This window comes from Nilaparvata lugens, chromosome 9, assembly GCF_014356525.2.
Source record: "Nilaparvata lugens isolate BPH chromosome 9, ASM1435652v1, whole genome shotgun sequence".
In the NCBI taxonomy this organism is placed as follows: Eukaryota; Metazoa; Arthropoda; class Insecta; order Hemiptera; family Delphacidae; genus Nilaparvata; species Nilaparvata lugens.
Window position 1 is genome coordinate 2,323,517 of NC_052512.1, and position 15,455 is coordinate 2,338,971.

The window sequence follows — 15,455 nt, forward strand, 5'->3', positions numbered from 1 at the left end:
TTCTATTATACTTGTATCCAAAATGGCGGCTGATTGAAGTTTCAAGTAAAAACTAAAACTTCAATCAGCCGCCATTTTGGATGCAAGTATCATAGAAAATTTTTATTGATGCCACCTTCCTTGTTTCAAAAAGGCCTTTAAAATGATGTACCACACAATGGGTGTTTACATTTAAAATATTCGAGTTACAATCCCTTAAGTCATCCCCTTACGAGGGGTCGAAATTCAGTTGTACGTCACAAGGTAGAGTACTTGACCAATAACTTATACTGAAAGTTACAGTATTATATCTACAACATTCTCCAACTTATTGAAGCGTTCCCATATGACTCACTCTGTATAATAAAATTCATATCCATAGGTTCTGTCTTCTTCTAGATTTCCTCCCTTGTATTCCATGTGATTTTTTATTGTAAAGGCTGTTTGGATATCATGTGATGTTATTCAATCACATGATAACTGTTTGATTTTTAATAAGTTGTTTACTTAGTTTAGTTTTTGTTATCTACGTAAATAAGAGGACACGTATCCTTAGACACGACAACTCTACGATTCTTGCCGCGCGGCTACTATTAGATGCTATAGATTCTATAGGCACATCGATATGATATTGAAGACTTCACAGTAATAGACTACAATGATAGACGTCGAGGGGCTATAATCTTAGAATAATCGCTAAGGAATTGCACCTTATATAGTGAGGTCCATGTTATAATGGCAGTGGAGAAAGATAGGAGAACAACGTTGCCGATCATCAATGTCCAGTCAATGCCTTGTTTTCTTGACGGTAGCTGATACAGATTTATTAATGTAATATTAATTGTTCATCTTCGTTTAAAATAATCAATTATATTTTATTAATCGAGAAATTACATTTTTTAATAATTTCATAATTAAGATGAAATATTTTGTGAATTGATTATCAATTCTACATTGTTGAAAGCTGATCTGGCAACAGAGCAAAGCGAGAGAGAGATAGCACTATCCGCTCTATTGAATGATAGACAAGGATTGCTAATCAAACACTGCCATTATAATGTGGACCTCAGTATAGACTTCACAGGAATAATCATGAGTCATTAGGTCATGTTTTTAACCACTTACATTTATTTATTTGTTTCTATATCATTCGAATCATTCAATTTTTGTTTTACTCATCTCGTGTCATTGTTTTGTTTTGTTTGTTTTCTGCTTTTTCAATTAATTTTTATTCTTTATCATGTGTTTTAGTTTAATCATTTCGTTTTGATCAGAAAGCCAGGACTTGTTTTGCTTTAAATCAGTAAAAAATACTGAGCAACTCTTAGATGAGCCCGATTGAGATGTTTTGTTGACGATCCGCGTACCAATATTTAGAACACTTTTCATTAGTATTTCATAGGTAAGTCTTCTATTATGAATATTGCATCCTTTATTTTTGGTTTATTCAAGTGTATTTATTGTCAATCTTGAAATTTCATTTTATTCTTCCATTTTTTGTACAAAACTTCTTACCTTACAGGATTTTTTTAAAGTTTTGCTAATATTGTACTGTTATGCTCAACTCACACGACTCAGGTCGAGAAGAGACTCGACTCTAGACGAGAGCATGTGTTTCCAAATGGTGTCACTCAGACCAGTCGATTCTAGTCTCCGCGACGTCACCATTTGAAAACACTTGCTCTCGTCTAGAGTCGAGTCTCTTCTCGACCTGAGTCGCTTAAGTGTGAGTTGAGCCTTAATCAATCTTAAGCATTGATGACTGGAGTGATTAAAATTATCCAGCTTTCGTCATCCTCTCGCATTAATTCCACTTCAGTGTGCGTTTAGATTCCATTTTCCACATAACTCTCTCTACCGTCAAATAAACCTTCCACACCACTTCACTTCTACGCACGTATTTCTTAACCACAAACTGACTTGACAGTAGTCTGCTGAGTAATTCTACACAGCTGTGTTGTGCTACGTAAGGCTAGCTACACACATCGATTTTTGTTCGTACTATATTTTGCAGTCCTTATAAATTATTCTATTAGATTAAACCTTAGACCAGATATAGTGAGTTCAATACAAATACAATAACTCACTCTGATATTGTATTTTTGAAATGTTACCAAACCTGCCATATGTTTACTTCCAATTCTGTATTTTTCAAATCCTCAGTTTCAACTGAAGATGATGCCAAGTATGGCGTTGAAACTCGAGTATGGTTTTTAAATAAATTTATTCTTGAGGATTTGACAATATTTTTATAATTACTTTTTCACTTGTTCAATTTAAAAAAAACGTGATTCAATTCCACGAGAACTAATTAGTGAAGCGTTCTATGAGGCTTTCTAAGCCTTGTTTCTTGTGGCATCTGATCATGATTTAAATTTAATAGGTTTTTGTGCAACCGAGTCCCACAGATTTAAAAGGGTTATGGAAAGGATACCTGTTCACTGTAGGTATTGTACAATAAAGGCTCAAAAAGGTTCATTCTTCAACTCTCGACAACTCTGTTGTCCTCTGATTGCGCCTCATTACCCTCATTACTGGCTCTTTTCGTTTCTGGAAGGCACTTCTAACTCATCTATTATATGTTCATCTTACATCTTTTTTTAATTTACAATTATTGAATCAGTGAAAAGTACTACTAATTTATCATTCCCAATGTTCCATTTGATGGAACTCAACTTGCTCACAAGCTGTATACAGGCTAAGTTTAGGCTAAGTACATACAATTTGATAATTAACGAACGTAGAATTTTTTGGCGTCAGATTCAACATGTACACTAAATATATAGTTTGACTGAATTTGTACTTATCGATAGTAATGTGTGTGTTTATCCATTCACTGTAGGCTACGGCTACCTCGCTGGTTACTGCTGAAAGTGCTTTAATGCTGAGCAAAGGCTAAAAATAAATTTTCTACTGGTGATATTTTTAAAGTTTTTCGATTTGTATATCATCAAGCTATCAAGATGGAAAAGTTTTATCAGAATTTTTTTATGATCATTATTTTTTAAGATATGAGAGCAGTTTAATTTATTAATAATTTATTTATTTATAAGTTAAAATTATTTTTGGCGTCAGATTCAACATGTACACTAAATATATAGTTTGACTGAATTTGTACTTATCGATAGTAATGTGTGTGTTATCCATTCACTGTAGGCTACGGCTACCTCGCTGGTTACTGCTGAAAGTGCTTTAATGCTGAGCAAAGGCTAAAAATAAATTTTCTACTGGTGATATTTCAAAGTTTTCGATTTGTATATCATCAAGCTATCAAGATGGAAAAGTTTTATCAGAATTTTTTATGATCATTATTTTTAAGATATGAGAGCAGTTTAATTTATTAATAATTTATTTATTTATAAGTTAAAATTATAAGTATAGGTCCTAGAATTTACAATAAAATCCCGCAGATCGCAAAGGACGGAATAAATATAAATAGATTTAAAAGGGCAGTACGGAATTGGTTATATGATACTGGCATTTACCAGACCGAGGAGCTCATTGTAAATAGAATATAGGATAAACTACTGTCATCTTTTTATAATATAGTTATAAGTATTATATTCTACCTTTAATAACTTTACTAACCTTCATATCTAAAATTACTAACTAAATGTTTTGTACATGTTTTAGAAAAGAATATTATAATCACCCTGACGCATATTATTATTATTAATGGTATCAAGGTATCATAATTAGAACTAAGTTTAGTATTAGCAACTTTTGTATGTATAATATAATAATTATTGATAAAAACAATATAAAAACTTATAGTACCCTTTATTAAAAACTTTAAAATATTTTAACGACTAGTTTCGACCATAGGTCATTTTCAAGTCGAAACTAGTCGTTAAAATATTTTAAGGTTTTTAATAATGGATACTATAAGTTTTTATTGATTTGAACAAAAGTAGCCCATATAAGTGAAGTAATTTTATAATAATTATGTATAGGTTTTGTCAATAAACTCCTCTGATTGCAATTCATTGGCAATCAGAGAAATTATTATTCAATGTATTTGTTCAATCAAACAATTAATTTTTGATAATTTTTCAGTCATGTCAGAAACCGGCTTCAAGGCTCGCGACTTTGGTCTCAGGGCGCAAAAGAAAATTCTTGGCCGAATGGCAAACAAAAATGTCGCTAAGATGTTCATTGATGATACTACGGCCGGTCTACTCGATTCACTCTATCAGATGATTAAGCTTTTTGTAAGTAAAAATAAGTCACTATCTTCTCTTCCACTTACAGTCTATTGCGTGTATAGTCCAGTCAAAGAAGAAAAAGTTTAGAAGACAATATTTTCCCCGCAGCTATGCTTGGGGTAGTAAGGAGGTATACGCTTATAGAGCATATTCCAGGTGACCCACAATAACGGGAACTTTTAAAAACACCATACAACAAAAGTGGGAAGGGCAAAAATGATTTTATTCAAACTAATAAACTACTAAACTGAATAAATTACTTGAACTATTCATATAAACTAAAGTTCAAGACTTGCCATTTGAGAATTATTAATAACATTTATCACTTTTTGACAATTACTCCATTAAGATGGCTTTCTCCTGCGCGAATACACTCTTGAAATATATGTTGAGATTCCTGAACGATTGCTGCAAATTTTATTATTATTATTATTATTATTTTATTGATTCAATGATACAAAATTATTATTTAAAATAATTTGGGGAGGATCAACAGGCACAGCCCAAAACTGTTCCTCCCCCGAATTTTGATTCATTAAAATAGTCCAGAAAAAGGTTATGTTTCCTTCACTTAATAAAATTTTGGCGCTCATATCTCAAAAAGTAATGATCGGAAAAAAAATCCTGAGAAAACTTTTTCATTTTGATAGCTTGATGATATACAAATCCAAAAACTTTGGAAAATATCACCAGTAGAAAGTTTATGTTTAGCCTTTGCACAGCCTCAAGTAACCAGATTGGTCCATCAATATATTCTTTGAAGTGGAAATAGGCCACGAAAAAGTCGAAATTTAATAACAATGTGCGATCGCTGAAGGGTCACTAGAACTACTACCTGTCCATCCATTGTTTTCGGCGGTCCCGTCTCGTTTCCAAAACCCATTTAAAATTACAACCAATCTTCATTATGAGAGGTGTGGTTATGAAAAATAACCGGACTATCGGTTTATAAAACCACTCGATTACGGTCACTTCCTTTTGTCCTTTCAATTATTCACTGCGTCTCAAAATATTACTCTCTAAGTTATCATTTAAAGATTTTGGATCTGAGAGAGTTCAAATCCCTTTAATATAATGAAATAATCAAAATATCCGGCTCACTTTTATATAAATTCTACACTATTTGATGATATTTCAATATTTAGGTCCTAGAATTTACAATAAAATCCCGCAGATTGCAAAGGACGGAATAAATATAAATAGATTTAAAAGGGCAGTACGGAATTGGTTATATGATACTGGCATTTACCAGACCGAGGAGCTCATTGTAATAGAATATAAGATAAACTACTGTCATCTTTTTATTATAATATAGCTATAAGTATTATATAACCTTTAATAACTTTACTAACCTTCATAAATAAAATTACTGACTAAATATTTTATACATGTTTTAGAAAAGACTATTATGATCACCCCGACGCATATTATTATAGTAGGGTATCATAATTAGGACTAATTAGCTCAAAAATTTCTAGTTTCATTCAAAATTTAGACTTTTTGAATAATTACTCAGTTACTGTTCAAGATTTTTTTAATTTTAGACTCTGATAGTGCCTATTTGATTCAAAATGTACTCGTTTATCTGAGTATTGAAAAGCGTAAATTGTATTTTGAAAAGTGAAAGTGACATAACCACATTTTCATTTGGACAGTATAGTATGAATTGGAAATGGGACAGTTTTCGGCATAAGCCTATTGTGCATTTCCTCATGTTAAGTATTTGTGCACATAAATAAATCAATCAATAAATAATAATAATGATAATAAAAAATAAATTTCAGTATTAGCAACTTTTGTATGTATAATATAATAATTATTAATAAAAACAATATAAAAACTTGTATTATTAAAAACCTTTAATATATATATTTAATAAATATAAATATTAATAATAAATTGATATAAATTTGATATATATTTTTAATAGTACCCTTTATCAAAAACTTTAAAATATTTTAACGACTAGTTTCGACCAAAGGTCATTTTCAAGTCGAAGCTAGTCGTTAAATATTTTAAAGTTTTTAATAAAGAGTACTACAAATTTTTATTCATTTTAACAAAAGTAGCCCTATAAGTGAAGTCATTTTATAATAATATGTATAGGTTTTGTCAATAAACTCCTCTGATTGCAATTCATTGGCAATCAGAGAAATTATTATTCAATGTATTTGTTCAATCAAACAATTAATTTTTGATAATTTTTCAGTCATGTCAGAAACCGGCTTCAAGGCTCGCGACTTTGGTCTCAGGGCGCAAAAGAAAATTCTTGGCCGAATGGCAAACAAAAATGTCGCTAAGATGTTCATTGATGATACTACGGCCGGTCTACTCGATTCACTCTATCAGATGATTAAGCTTTTTGTAAGTAAAAATAAGTCACTATCTTCTCTTTCACTTACAGTCTATTGCGTGTTTAGTCCAGTCAAAGAAGAAAAAGTTTAGAAGACAATATTTTCCCCGCAGCTATGCTTAGGGTAGTAAGGAGGTATACGCTTATAGAGCATATTCCAGTTGACCCAGAATAACGGGAACTTTTAAAAACACAATACAACAAAAGTGGGAAGGGCAAAAATGATTTTATTTAAACTAATAAACTACTAAACTGAATAAATTACTTGAACTATTTATATAAACTAAATAAGTTCAAGACTTGCCATTTGAGAATTATTAATAACATTTATCACTTTTTGACAATTACTCCATTAAGATGGCTTCCTCCTGCACGAATACACTCTTGAAATCTATGTTGAGATTCCAGAACGATTGCTGCAAACATTTTAGCTGGGATATTGTTAATTTCATTCTGAAAATAAAGTTCAAGACTTGCCATTTGAGAATTATTAATAACATTTATCACTTTTTGACAATTACTCCATTAAGATGGCTTCCTCCTGCACGAATACACTCTTGAAATCTATGTTGAGATTCCAGAACGATTGCTGCAACATTTTAGCTGGGATATTGTTAATTTCATTCTGAATTGTATGTTATAATCCAACCACCAAGTATTGGCAGACCAAGAAAAAGGTGGGAGAATGTTTGAAGGCGGAACAGGTATTAATGCCTACCCCTGTAAGAAGACGACGACGACGAATCGTGAGATTGCACGGTTACCTCACTCTCACAGTTGCCATTAACTGCCGTGCAGTGTGGATTTCACTTACAATTTGATCAATAATTTTGAATTAATTAAAAATGAGAACAAATTCAATATGAAATCCGCGATATCCCAGATAGTATATTGCAGCGATCAATGAGGAATCGTCAACAATGCGAGATTGAACAATATATTCGTTCAGGAGGAAGCCATCTTAATGGAGTAATTGTCAAAAAGTGATAAATGTTATTAATAATTCTCCAATAGCAAGCCTTGAACTTCACATTAGTTTGAATAAAATCATTTTTGCCCTTCCCACTAATATTTTATGGCGTTTTTAAAAAGTATTCTGGGTCACCCGGTATAAGCTCTCCAATATGATGAATAATTTTTAGTATTTTATGAATTTTTCTATAACTGTTGCAGCAGTAATTTCAGTGTTCATGTAGAATCTTCAGCTTGTTACAATAGATCAGTGAAAATATGCAAATGTTCACTGAGCCTAAAACGCATAGATTTTCATTTATTCATAGACAATAGATATAAAGCAGGTAAAAACAACAGGCATTCGCCCAAAACTGCTCTAAACCTTAATTTGGAATACACAGTCTAGGGGTTATATAAATGATAACTTAATTCACACACTATTTTGAGTCCGAAAAATGAATGTACTATAATAATTTTGAATTTATCAGATTATTTAATTTCAAAATACAAATCCTAACAAAAATCTTCCTTCATAATCACAAAAAATATTGAAAATTTCACTTAAATCCACAAATTATACTTAAGTTAAAATATTCTAAACGTCAAAACTTCTGATTATTTTGATATATACAAGAAAAAAAATGGTACCATTAAACCATCCCACCCTCTTAGTACTGGAGGTAGGGGTGGGGTCTCATTTATATCTCTTGATATGCTTACCCCAACTATCCCAAACAGAGCTGCTAGGTTAGTAAAAATTGTTTTCCAAACATTTTCCTCTACTCCTTAAAGCTGGACTCCCTCATATCTGTGAAAGTGTATGGTACAAAAAAGTAAATGGCTTTTGTTGGTGAGGAGTCCCTTGCGGGAAGGTCCCACCGCCTGAATATATAATTTAAGGCTGTGCAAAGGCTGAAAATAAACTTTCTACTGGTGATATTTTTCAGTTTTTCGATTTGTATATCATAAAGCTATCAAAATGAAAAAGTTTTCCCAGGAAAACATTTTTTCCGATCATTACTTTTTGAGATATGATCATCTAAAGTTTAAATTTTGGGACAGAACATTTCAAATTCGGTTAGAGACAAATCCATGAGATTGAGAGTATAAATTCTTCATAGTATTGTTAATTGAATAACACAAAACATTTTTGAAAATATCAATTTTTGAGAAAGTTATCCAATTTACCAAAAATAACTCAACTAAAAGCTATTTTTGGTAATTTTTAGTAAATTGAATAACTTTCTCAAAAATTGATATTTTCAGAAAATTTTTATTCTATTCAATGAACAATACTATGAAGAATTTATCATTTAAATCTCATGGATTTATCCCTTACCGAATTTGAAATGTTCTGTCCCAAAAATTAAACTTTAGGCGCTCATATCTCAAAAAGTAATGATCGGAAAAAATGTTTTCCTGAGAAAATTTTTTTGATAGCTTGATGATATACAAATTGAAAAACTTTGAAAAATATCACCAGTAGAAAGTATTTATTCAGTATTTATTCATTTATATTTTTTACAGAGAAGCACTGATTGGGAGAGAAAAACTAAGGATACTCCTTGTACTATTTCTCTCCCAAATTCAGATAACACTTTAGCCTTAGCCTTCTTTAAGTTCATTTTTAGCCTTTGCACACAGCCTCAAGCCACCAATGGGCCTTATGACTGTCAACTTCAGTCGTGTGTTACAGTGAACACCATTATACCCATGATTTCGAATAGGACAATGCATATTTACTAGGCTTGGCTTTATGAGAATAGTCCCATTAGAACTCATGTGAATAATATTTTCATTATACTGGACACTTTCACTGCTGCTGGAATCCAGCTTTATTGAGTTCCCTGGACTACTGAATCTATTCTAATTGCAATCTATTGTTGTTGGACAAGAAATAGAAAAAAACGCAGTTGTAATATACTGTGATAATCAACTGGGATTTACTGTCTAAAGTACTTACTTTACTCCCTGAAACATAATACTAAAGTGTCACTTTTTTCTCTCGGTAGTAAAAAACAGAAAAACTCCTTAGGGAGGAAAAGTGACTCCATTTAAATAAAATGGGAAGCATCTCTATTTTAAAAACTTACATTGTAATAGGTTAGAAGGTCTAAGCTCAGATGAGCAAGCATATAGAGTAGTCAGTCATTGAGCCAACTAAATTCAATACCTTAACCAGATTTGATCAACTTATGAAATATATGTTTGTATGCTAAAATTATTACAAATTCAAAATGAAATCCGCGATATCCCAGATAGGATATTGCAGCGATCAATGAGGAATCGTCAATACAGATTTGAACAATGTATTCGTTCAGGAGGAAGCCATCTTAATGGAGTAATTGTCAAAAAGTGATAAATGTTATTAATAATTCTCCAATAGCAAGCCTTGAACTTCACATTAGTTTGAATAAAATCATTTTTGCCCTTCCCACTAATATTTTATGGCGTTTTTAAAAAGTTCCCGGTATTCTGGGTCACCCGGTATAAGCTCTCCAATATGATGAATAATTTTAGTATTTTATGAATTTTTCTATAACTGTTGCAGCAGTAATTTCAGTGTTCATGTAGAATCTTCACCTTGTTACAATAGATCAGTAAAAATATGCAAATGTTCACTGAGCCTAAAACGCATAGATTTTCATTTATTCATAGACAATAGATATAAAGCAGGTAAAAACAACAGGCATTCGCCCAAAACTGCTCTAAACCTTAATTTGGAATACACAGTCTATGGGGTTATATAAATGATAACTTAATTCACACACTATTTTGAGTCCGAAAAATGAATGTACTATAATAATTTTGAATTTATCAGATTGATTTATCGGATTTAAAATCTTCCTTCATAATCACAAAAAATATTGAAAATTTCACTTAAATCCACAAATTATACTTCTGTTAAAATATTCTAAACGTCAAAACATCTGATTATTTTGATATATACAAGAAAAAAATGGTACCATCAAACCATCCCACCCTCTTAGTACTGGAGGTAGGGGTGGGGTCTCATTTATATCTCTTGATATGTTTACCCCAACTATCCCAAACAGAGCTGCTAGGTTAGTAAAAATTGTTTTCCAAACATTTTCCTCCACTCCTTAAAGCTGGACTCCCTCTTATCTGTGAAAGTGTATGGTACAAAAAAGTAAATAAACAAATAACTATTTCTCCCTCAGGAAAATTGTTGCCCTCGGCTTCGCCTCGGGCTTCAAACTTTTCCCTCAGGGAAAAAAAACAGCACTTTTCACTCTAGATATACAAATAACTATTTTTTAATTCAGTAAGTCATATAGAATGTGATAGCATTTTGAAAATTTAAATATTTAAAATTTCATGATTTAAATGTTTTTTAGTAGATGTGTTATTGTCAACTAGGCGTAGACTCGTGGTAGGCCTAATGTGTTATTCGTGCTTTATTACTGTCACCGCTCAAAATAACTTGGAGCAATCTCAGTTTCTATAGTGAGGTCCACGTTATAATGGCAGTGTTGGATTAGCAATGGTATTGCTATACTTGTCTGTCATTCAACAAAGCAGATAGCGCTATCTCTTTCTCGCTTTGCTCTGTTGCCACATCGTCTTTTCACAATGTAGAATTAATAATAAATTATCAAAATATTTCATCGTAATTATGAAAACTCATTATTGAATAATTGAAAAATATAATTTCTTGCTTAATAAATTATAATTGATTATGTTAAACGAGAATGAACCGTTAATGTTACATCAATAAACCTTATAGCACCCTTTATTTTTCAAAAAACTTAACTTTTTTTAAACTCTACTGTCTCTTAGAGTCGATCGTAAGTAGTCTAAAAATATTGAGGTAGATCGCCAGCAGTTTGAGTTTTTAAAAAAAATAAAGGGTGCTATAAGATTTTATTTTGTTTTATTAATTTAAAAGTAGCCCATGTCAATAAGTGTTTTATCAATAAACCTGTATCAGCTACCGTCTATAGAAGGCATTTACAAGACAGAGGTTCGGCAAGTTTTTTCATTTATCTTTCTCCACTGCCATTATAACGTGGACCTCACTATACTGTGCCAGGTAGATAGGGAACACTTGTGTTCTATTTCTCACCAACTTTAAGCAGCGTCTGAATCTATATACAAGCCTATGTATTTATAATTGATTTATTTATATTATAGTTGGTGTTTATAACATAGAAATTAAATATTTCGAAGCAGTTCTAATGTAGTAATGATTGTAGTCATTTTGTAATGTTACATTTTCTTCTATTTCAGTGTGGTAGCAAAAAAGAAGCGGAGAATATAGTGAAGAACATAATAAAAATTGTGATAAAAATAGGAATTTTGTATCGTAACGGGCAGTTTGATAACGAAGAGGCTTTATGGGCTGTTCATTTCAAGAAGCGGTTTCGGTCGGCTGCCATGGCCATTATCAGGTCAGTCCAAACAACATTAGCCTATATATATTCTTTTAGGGCCGGTTTCCGAGCTCGGGATCTATAATTTCTGGGCTTACAGAGTCCAGGCCTAAAATAGGCCTTCGCATCTAAATCGTCTTCCTGAGTCATTGATTTATCTCCTAAACTCCAGGATCTATTAAGTCCTAGACCTAATTTGAGTCCAGGACTTGTAGCAGTAAACATGAAGGAAGTTGACAATATTTTGTTGATGTAGATAGATAAAGAATTTATTGGTACTCATAACAAAAAGCACAATTACAATTCCAAAGCCATAACAAAAATGCAATTGGCATGGCACATGCCGTCAGCCAGTGTTGGTAGCTTAAAACCATGTTTATTTAAAGTAGCTTATCTTTTATAGTAAAGTCACTACTGTACCGTAGCTATCTTTTAGTCTTGTACAAGACTGACAGATTATTTAAAAGAACAAGATTTGAAGCTTCAAATCTTTGTTCTTTTAAAGTAACTTACTAGTTAAGGCCCGGTTGCACAACATCCGGTTACATTTTAATCGTGATTAATCTCACGAGGAAAATATTATTTTTACATAACCTCTAGACTGTGTATTCCAAATTAAGGTTTAGAGCAGTTTTGGGCGAATGCCTGTTGTTTCTTCCTGGATTGTATTTGTATATGAATAAATAAGTAAATATTTAGAACCAGTTGCCACGTCATGGTCTCTCAATTCAACAACTACGTCGTTTAATGTTTACAATTTACATAACGCATTATTATTTATCCACTTCCAGCACCATAACATAAACATAACCAACTCTTGCAACATGCAACTGCCAATCAACAATGATCAAAGTATAGTATTGTCGATTCTAAGCAACTTGAATATCGATTAAGTATCCATGACGTCATTTTATCTTGACGTCGAGACTCTGCTCTCCTCCTTGTGAAAAAGTGTTCACCAAATAACCGACTGGACTGATGTTTCGTCTGTCCGCTAGGCGGAGCCATGCCGACCTTGTGTGGGTGGGTCAGGCCACTGCGGCCGATCGCACTCCCCGCAACGCTGCTATTATTTGCTGTCTTTGCACGTAGTCTGAGTCAGCCAAGCAACCATCCTGAACTGCGGAGCTAGGTTATAGTGAGGTTCACTTTATGATGGCAGTGTTCGATTGGTTATGGTATTGCTATTCTTGTCTATCATTCAACAAAGCGGATAGCGCTATCTGTTTATCGCTTTGCTCTGTTGCCAGATCGTCTTTATGTATAATTAATAATTAATCAACAAAATATTTCATCTTGATTAATGAAAATTCATTATTAATTTATTGAAAATACAATTCATTGTTTAATAAAATATAACTGATTATTTTAAATGAGAATGAACTGAAATATTACATCGATAAACCTGTATCAGCAACCGCCAATAGAAGGTATTGACAAGACGGAGGATCGGCAACGTTGTTCTGCTATCTTTCTTCATTGTCATTATAACTTGGACCTCACTTTAGAAGTGGAAACTTGGAAGATACGGCCACCTCGACACTGGTCAGTTCTGCCAGCACAATGAGGGTCTCTAAGAATAGTGGTGAACCCCGGGGTCGGCCAGCAAACAGCCTGTGCCCGAAATGCTCTCCTAGAGGCTGGATTCCGCCCGACGCCCGACCAGTCTACTAAGAAAGGAAGACGTTGCTGCTTGGTTGCAGCCTTGCCCCACCCCCACCCCCACCCACTTCTCCACTGAGCCAGGTCGATCGGCAGAAATGCCCAAACATTAATCAGCCAACCAGACGACACCTGATAAAACACTCTAACAGTTTATCAAGTACTCTTTTTCGTTGGGATTTTCGTTTAATAATAGTTATTTGTGCAACTAGTGCACAACGAGCCGTAGGCGAGGGCGGAATGGTTTCTTGAGTGCAGCAGAGGAACTTTGCTTACGTATTTCACATTAAATTTTTCCTACAGTTACCATTGAATATGAGAAGAAGTGGGTGGTTGATTATGATGGCTAAAATCCATCAAATGTTTGTATAATTTTGTTATCAATAAATAACAACTTCAATTTATCTTAAACTTGATAATCCAATTGGAAATATATAATCAATAATTTATTCAAAATAAAAATTAAATTAATCCGATCAATTTGAAAATTAGAATAATTTTGAGTAAATCTTAATTTCTAAATAATTTTTTAACCAATCAATCTATGAATGAAAAAAATATTATTTGAAATAATGAATAATATTCAAAATGTATAATTTAATGAGTTCTCATTTTTATTCATTTGAAAATCATAAAAAATATAGATAGAACAAATTCGCATTTAAAATACACGCCAACAATGTCAACAGCTGATTGGGATGGCTGCAAGATAATACGAAAATGATAGCGCGGAAAAGTGATTCTTTGCTTTCTGTAATCAGTGCAGGAATGGTCACTTTTCAAGGTAACTGTAGGAAATAATAATTGATTAATTATAATTTGAACAAATGCAATTTCTCACCCATTTCCATCTGAACTCTTTCCAAATAAAATTAAGGTACCCTAATTTCAAGTTTTTTATACATTTCAAGCTCCTCTGAGTCCAAAAAAATTATTTGGGTGTTGGTCTGTTATTCTTAATTAACCGATTAACTTGAAATTTTAAACTTAAGCTCCTTATACCATGAGGATCTGACAATAAGAAATTCAGATCAAAATGGCGGATAGTGACTAAAAAAATTATGTTTTTCACGGTATACTCGAAAACGGCTCTAACGATTTTTTCAAATTTATACTCTGGATAGCTATTTATAACCCCTATGAAATAAGTAAACTCTTCATTTGTAGAGCTTTAATCAAATAAAATTGAACATGACTTTCTACTAGTAACGGATCAACAACATTTGATATTTATGAATGAATCAATGACAACGAAAACATATGGTTTATCATATCATTCTACCCGGCTAGATTTTCGTGTTATCTTAGGGGCAAGATGACGGAGCGACACAGTGGACTCTTGTCCATCAGGGCGACGAATGTGAGCATACACTGGGTTTGCCTCAATCAATTCAACTTCTTCTACTGATGAATCTTGCTTTGAATTTCGGTTCATTTTCTTCAGCCAAACTGGTCCTGGGCTCATTAGCCAAGATGGTAGTGACTGTCCATTTGTTGAGGATCTCATGTGTAGGAACATTCGTTCATGAGGGGTGCAATTTGTTGTAGTACACAAAAGAGATCGAATAGAGTGAAGTGCATCAGGCAACACTTCTTCCCATCGATTTGAATCAAGTCCTCGTGATCTTAGAGCTAGTGTTATTGCTTTCCATATAATTCCATTATATCGCTCTACTTAACCATTCCCTCTCGGATTGTAAGGCGTTGATCTACTAGTTGCTATCCCTTTTGAGCCAAGAAAGCTCTTCAACTCAGTTGACATGAAGGATGTTCCTCTGTCTGTGTGAATATAGCTTGGAAGGCCAAACATTGATATTAATGAGACCAGGTAATTTATGACTGTTCTCGCAGTCATGTCTGGACAAGGAAATACAAAAGGGAATCTTGAGTACTCATCAACCATCACCA

At 32.8% G+C, this 15,455-nt stretch overlaps 1 protein-coding gene across 3 annotated transcripts in view; it reads left to right on the plus strand.

Annotated features, from left to right (window-relative positions):
* LOC111059985 (tumor necrosis factor alpha-induced protein 8-like protein) overlaps positions 1-15,455 on the plus strand; it is a 34,596-nt gene that overhangs the window by 4,462 nt on the left and 14,679 nt on the right. The window contains exons 3-5 of one of the 3 annotated variants that reach the window (XM_039435388.1): positions 1,231-1,381; positions 4,036-4,190; positions 11,743-11,903. In XM_039435388.1, coding sequence (XP_039291322.1) covers positions 4,038-4,190; positions 11,743-11,903 — 314 coding nt within the window. In that variant the 5' untranslated portion in view covers positions 1,231-1,381; positions 4,036-4,037. Of the gene's footprint in view, positions 1-1,230; positions 1,382-4,035; positions 4,191-6,382; positions 6,549-11,742; positions 11,904-15,455 lie in introns of those variants that run through there. The other 2 variants (XM_039435390.1, XM_039435391.1) reach the window with 2 other exon arrangements.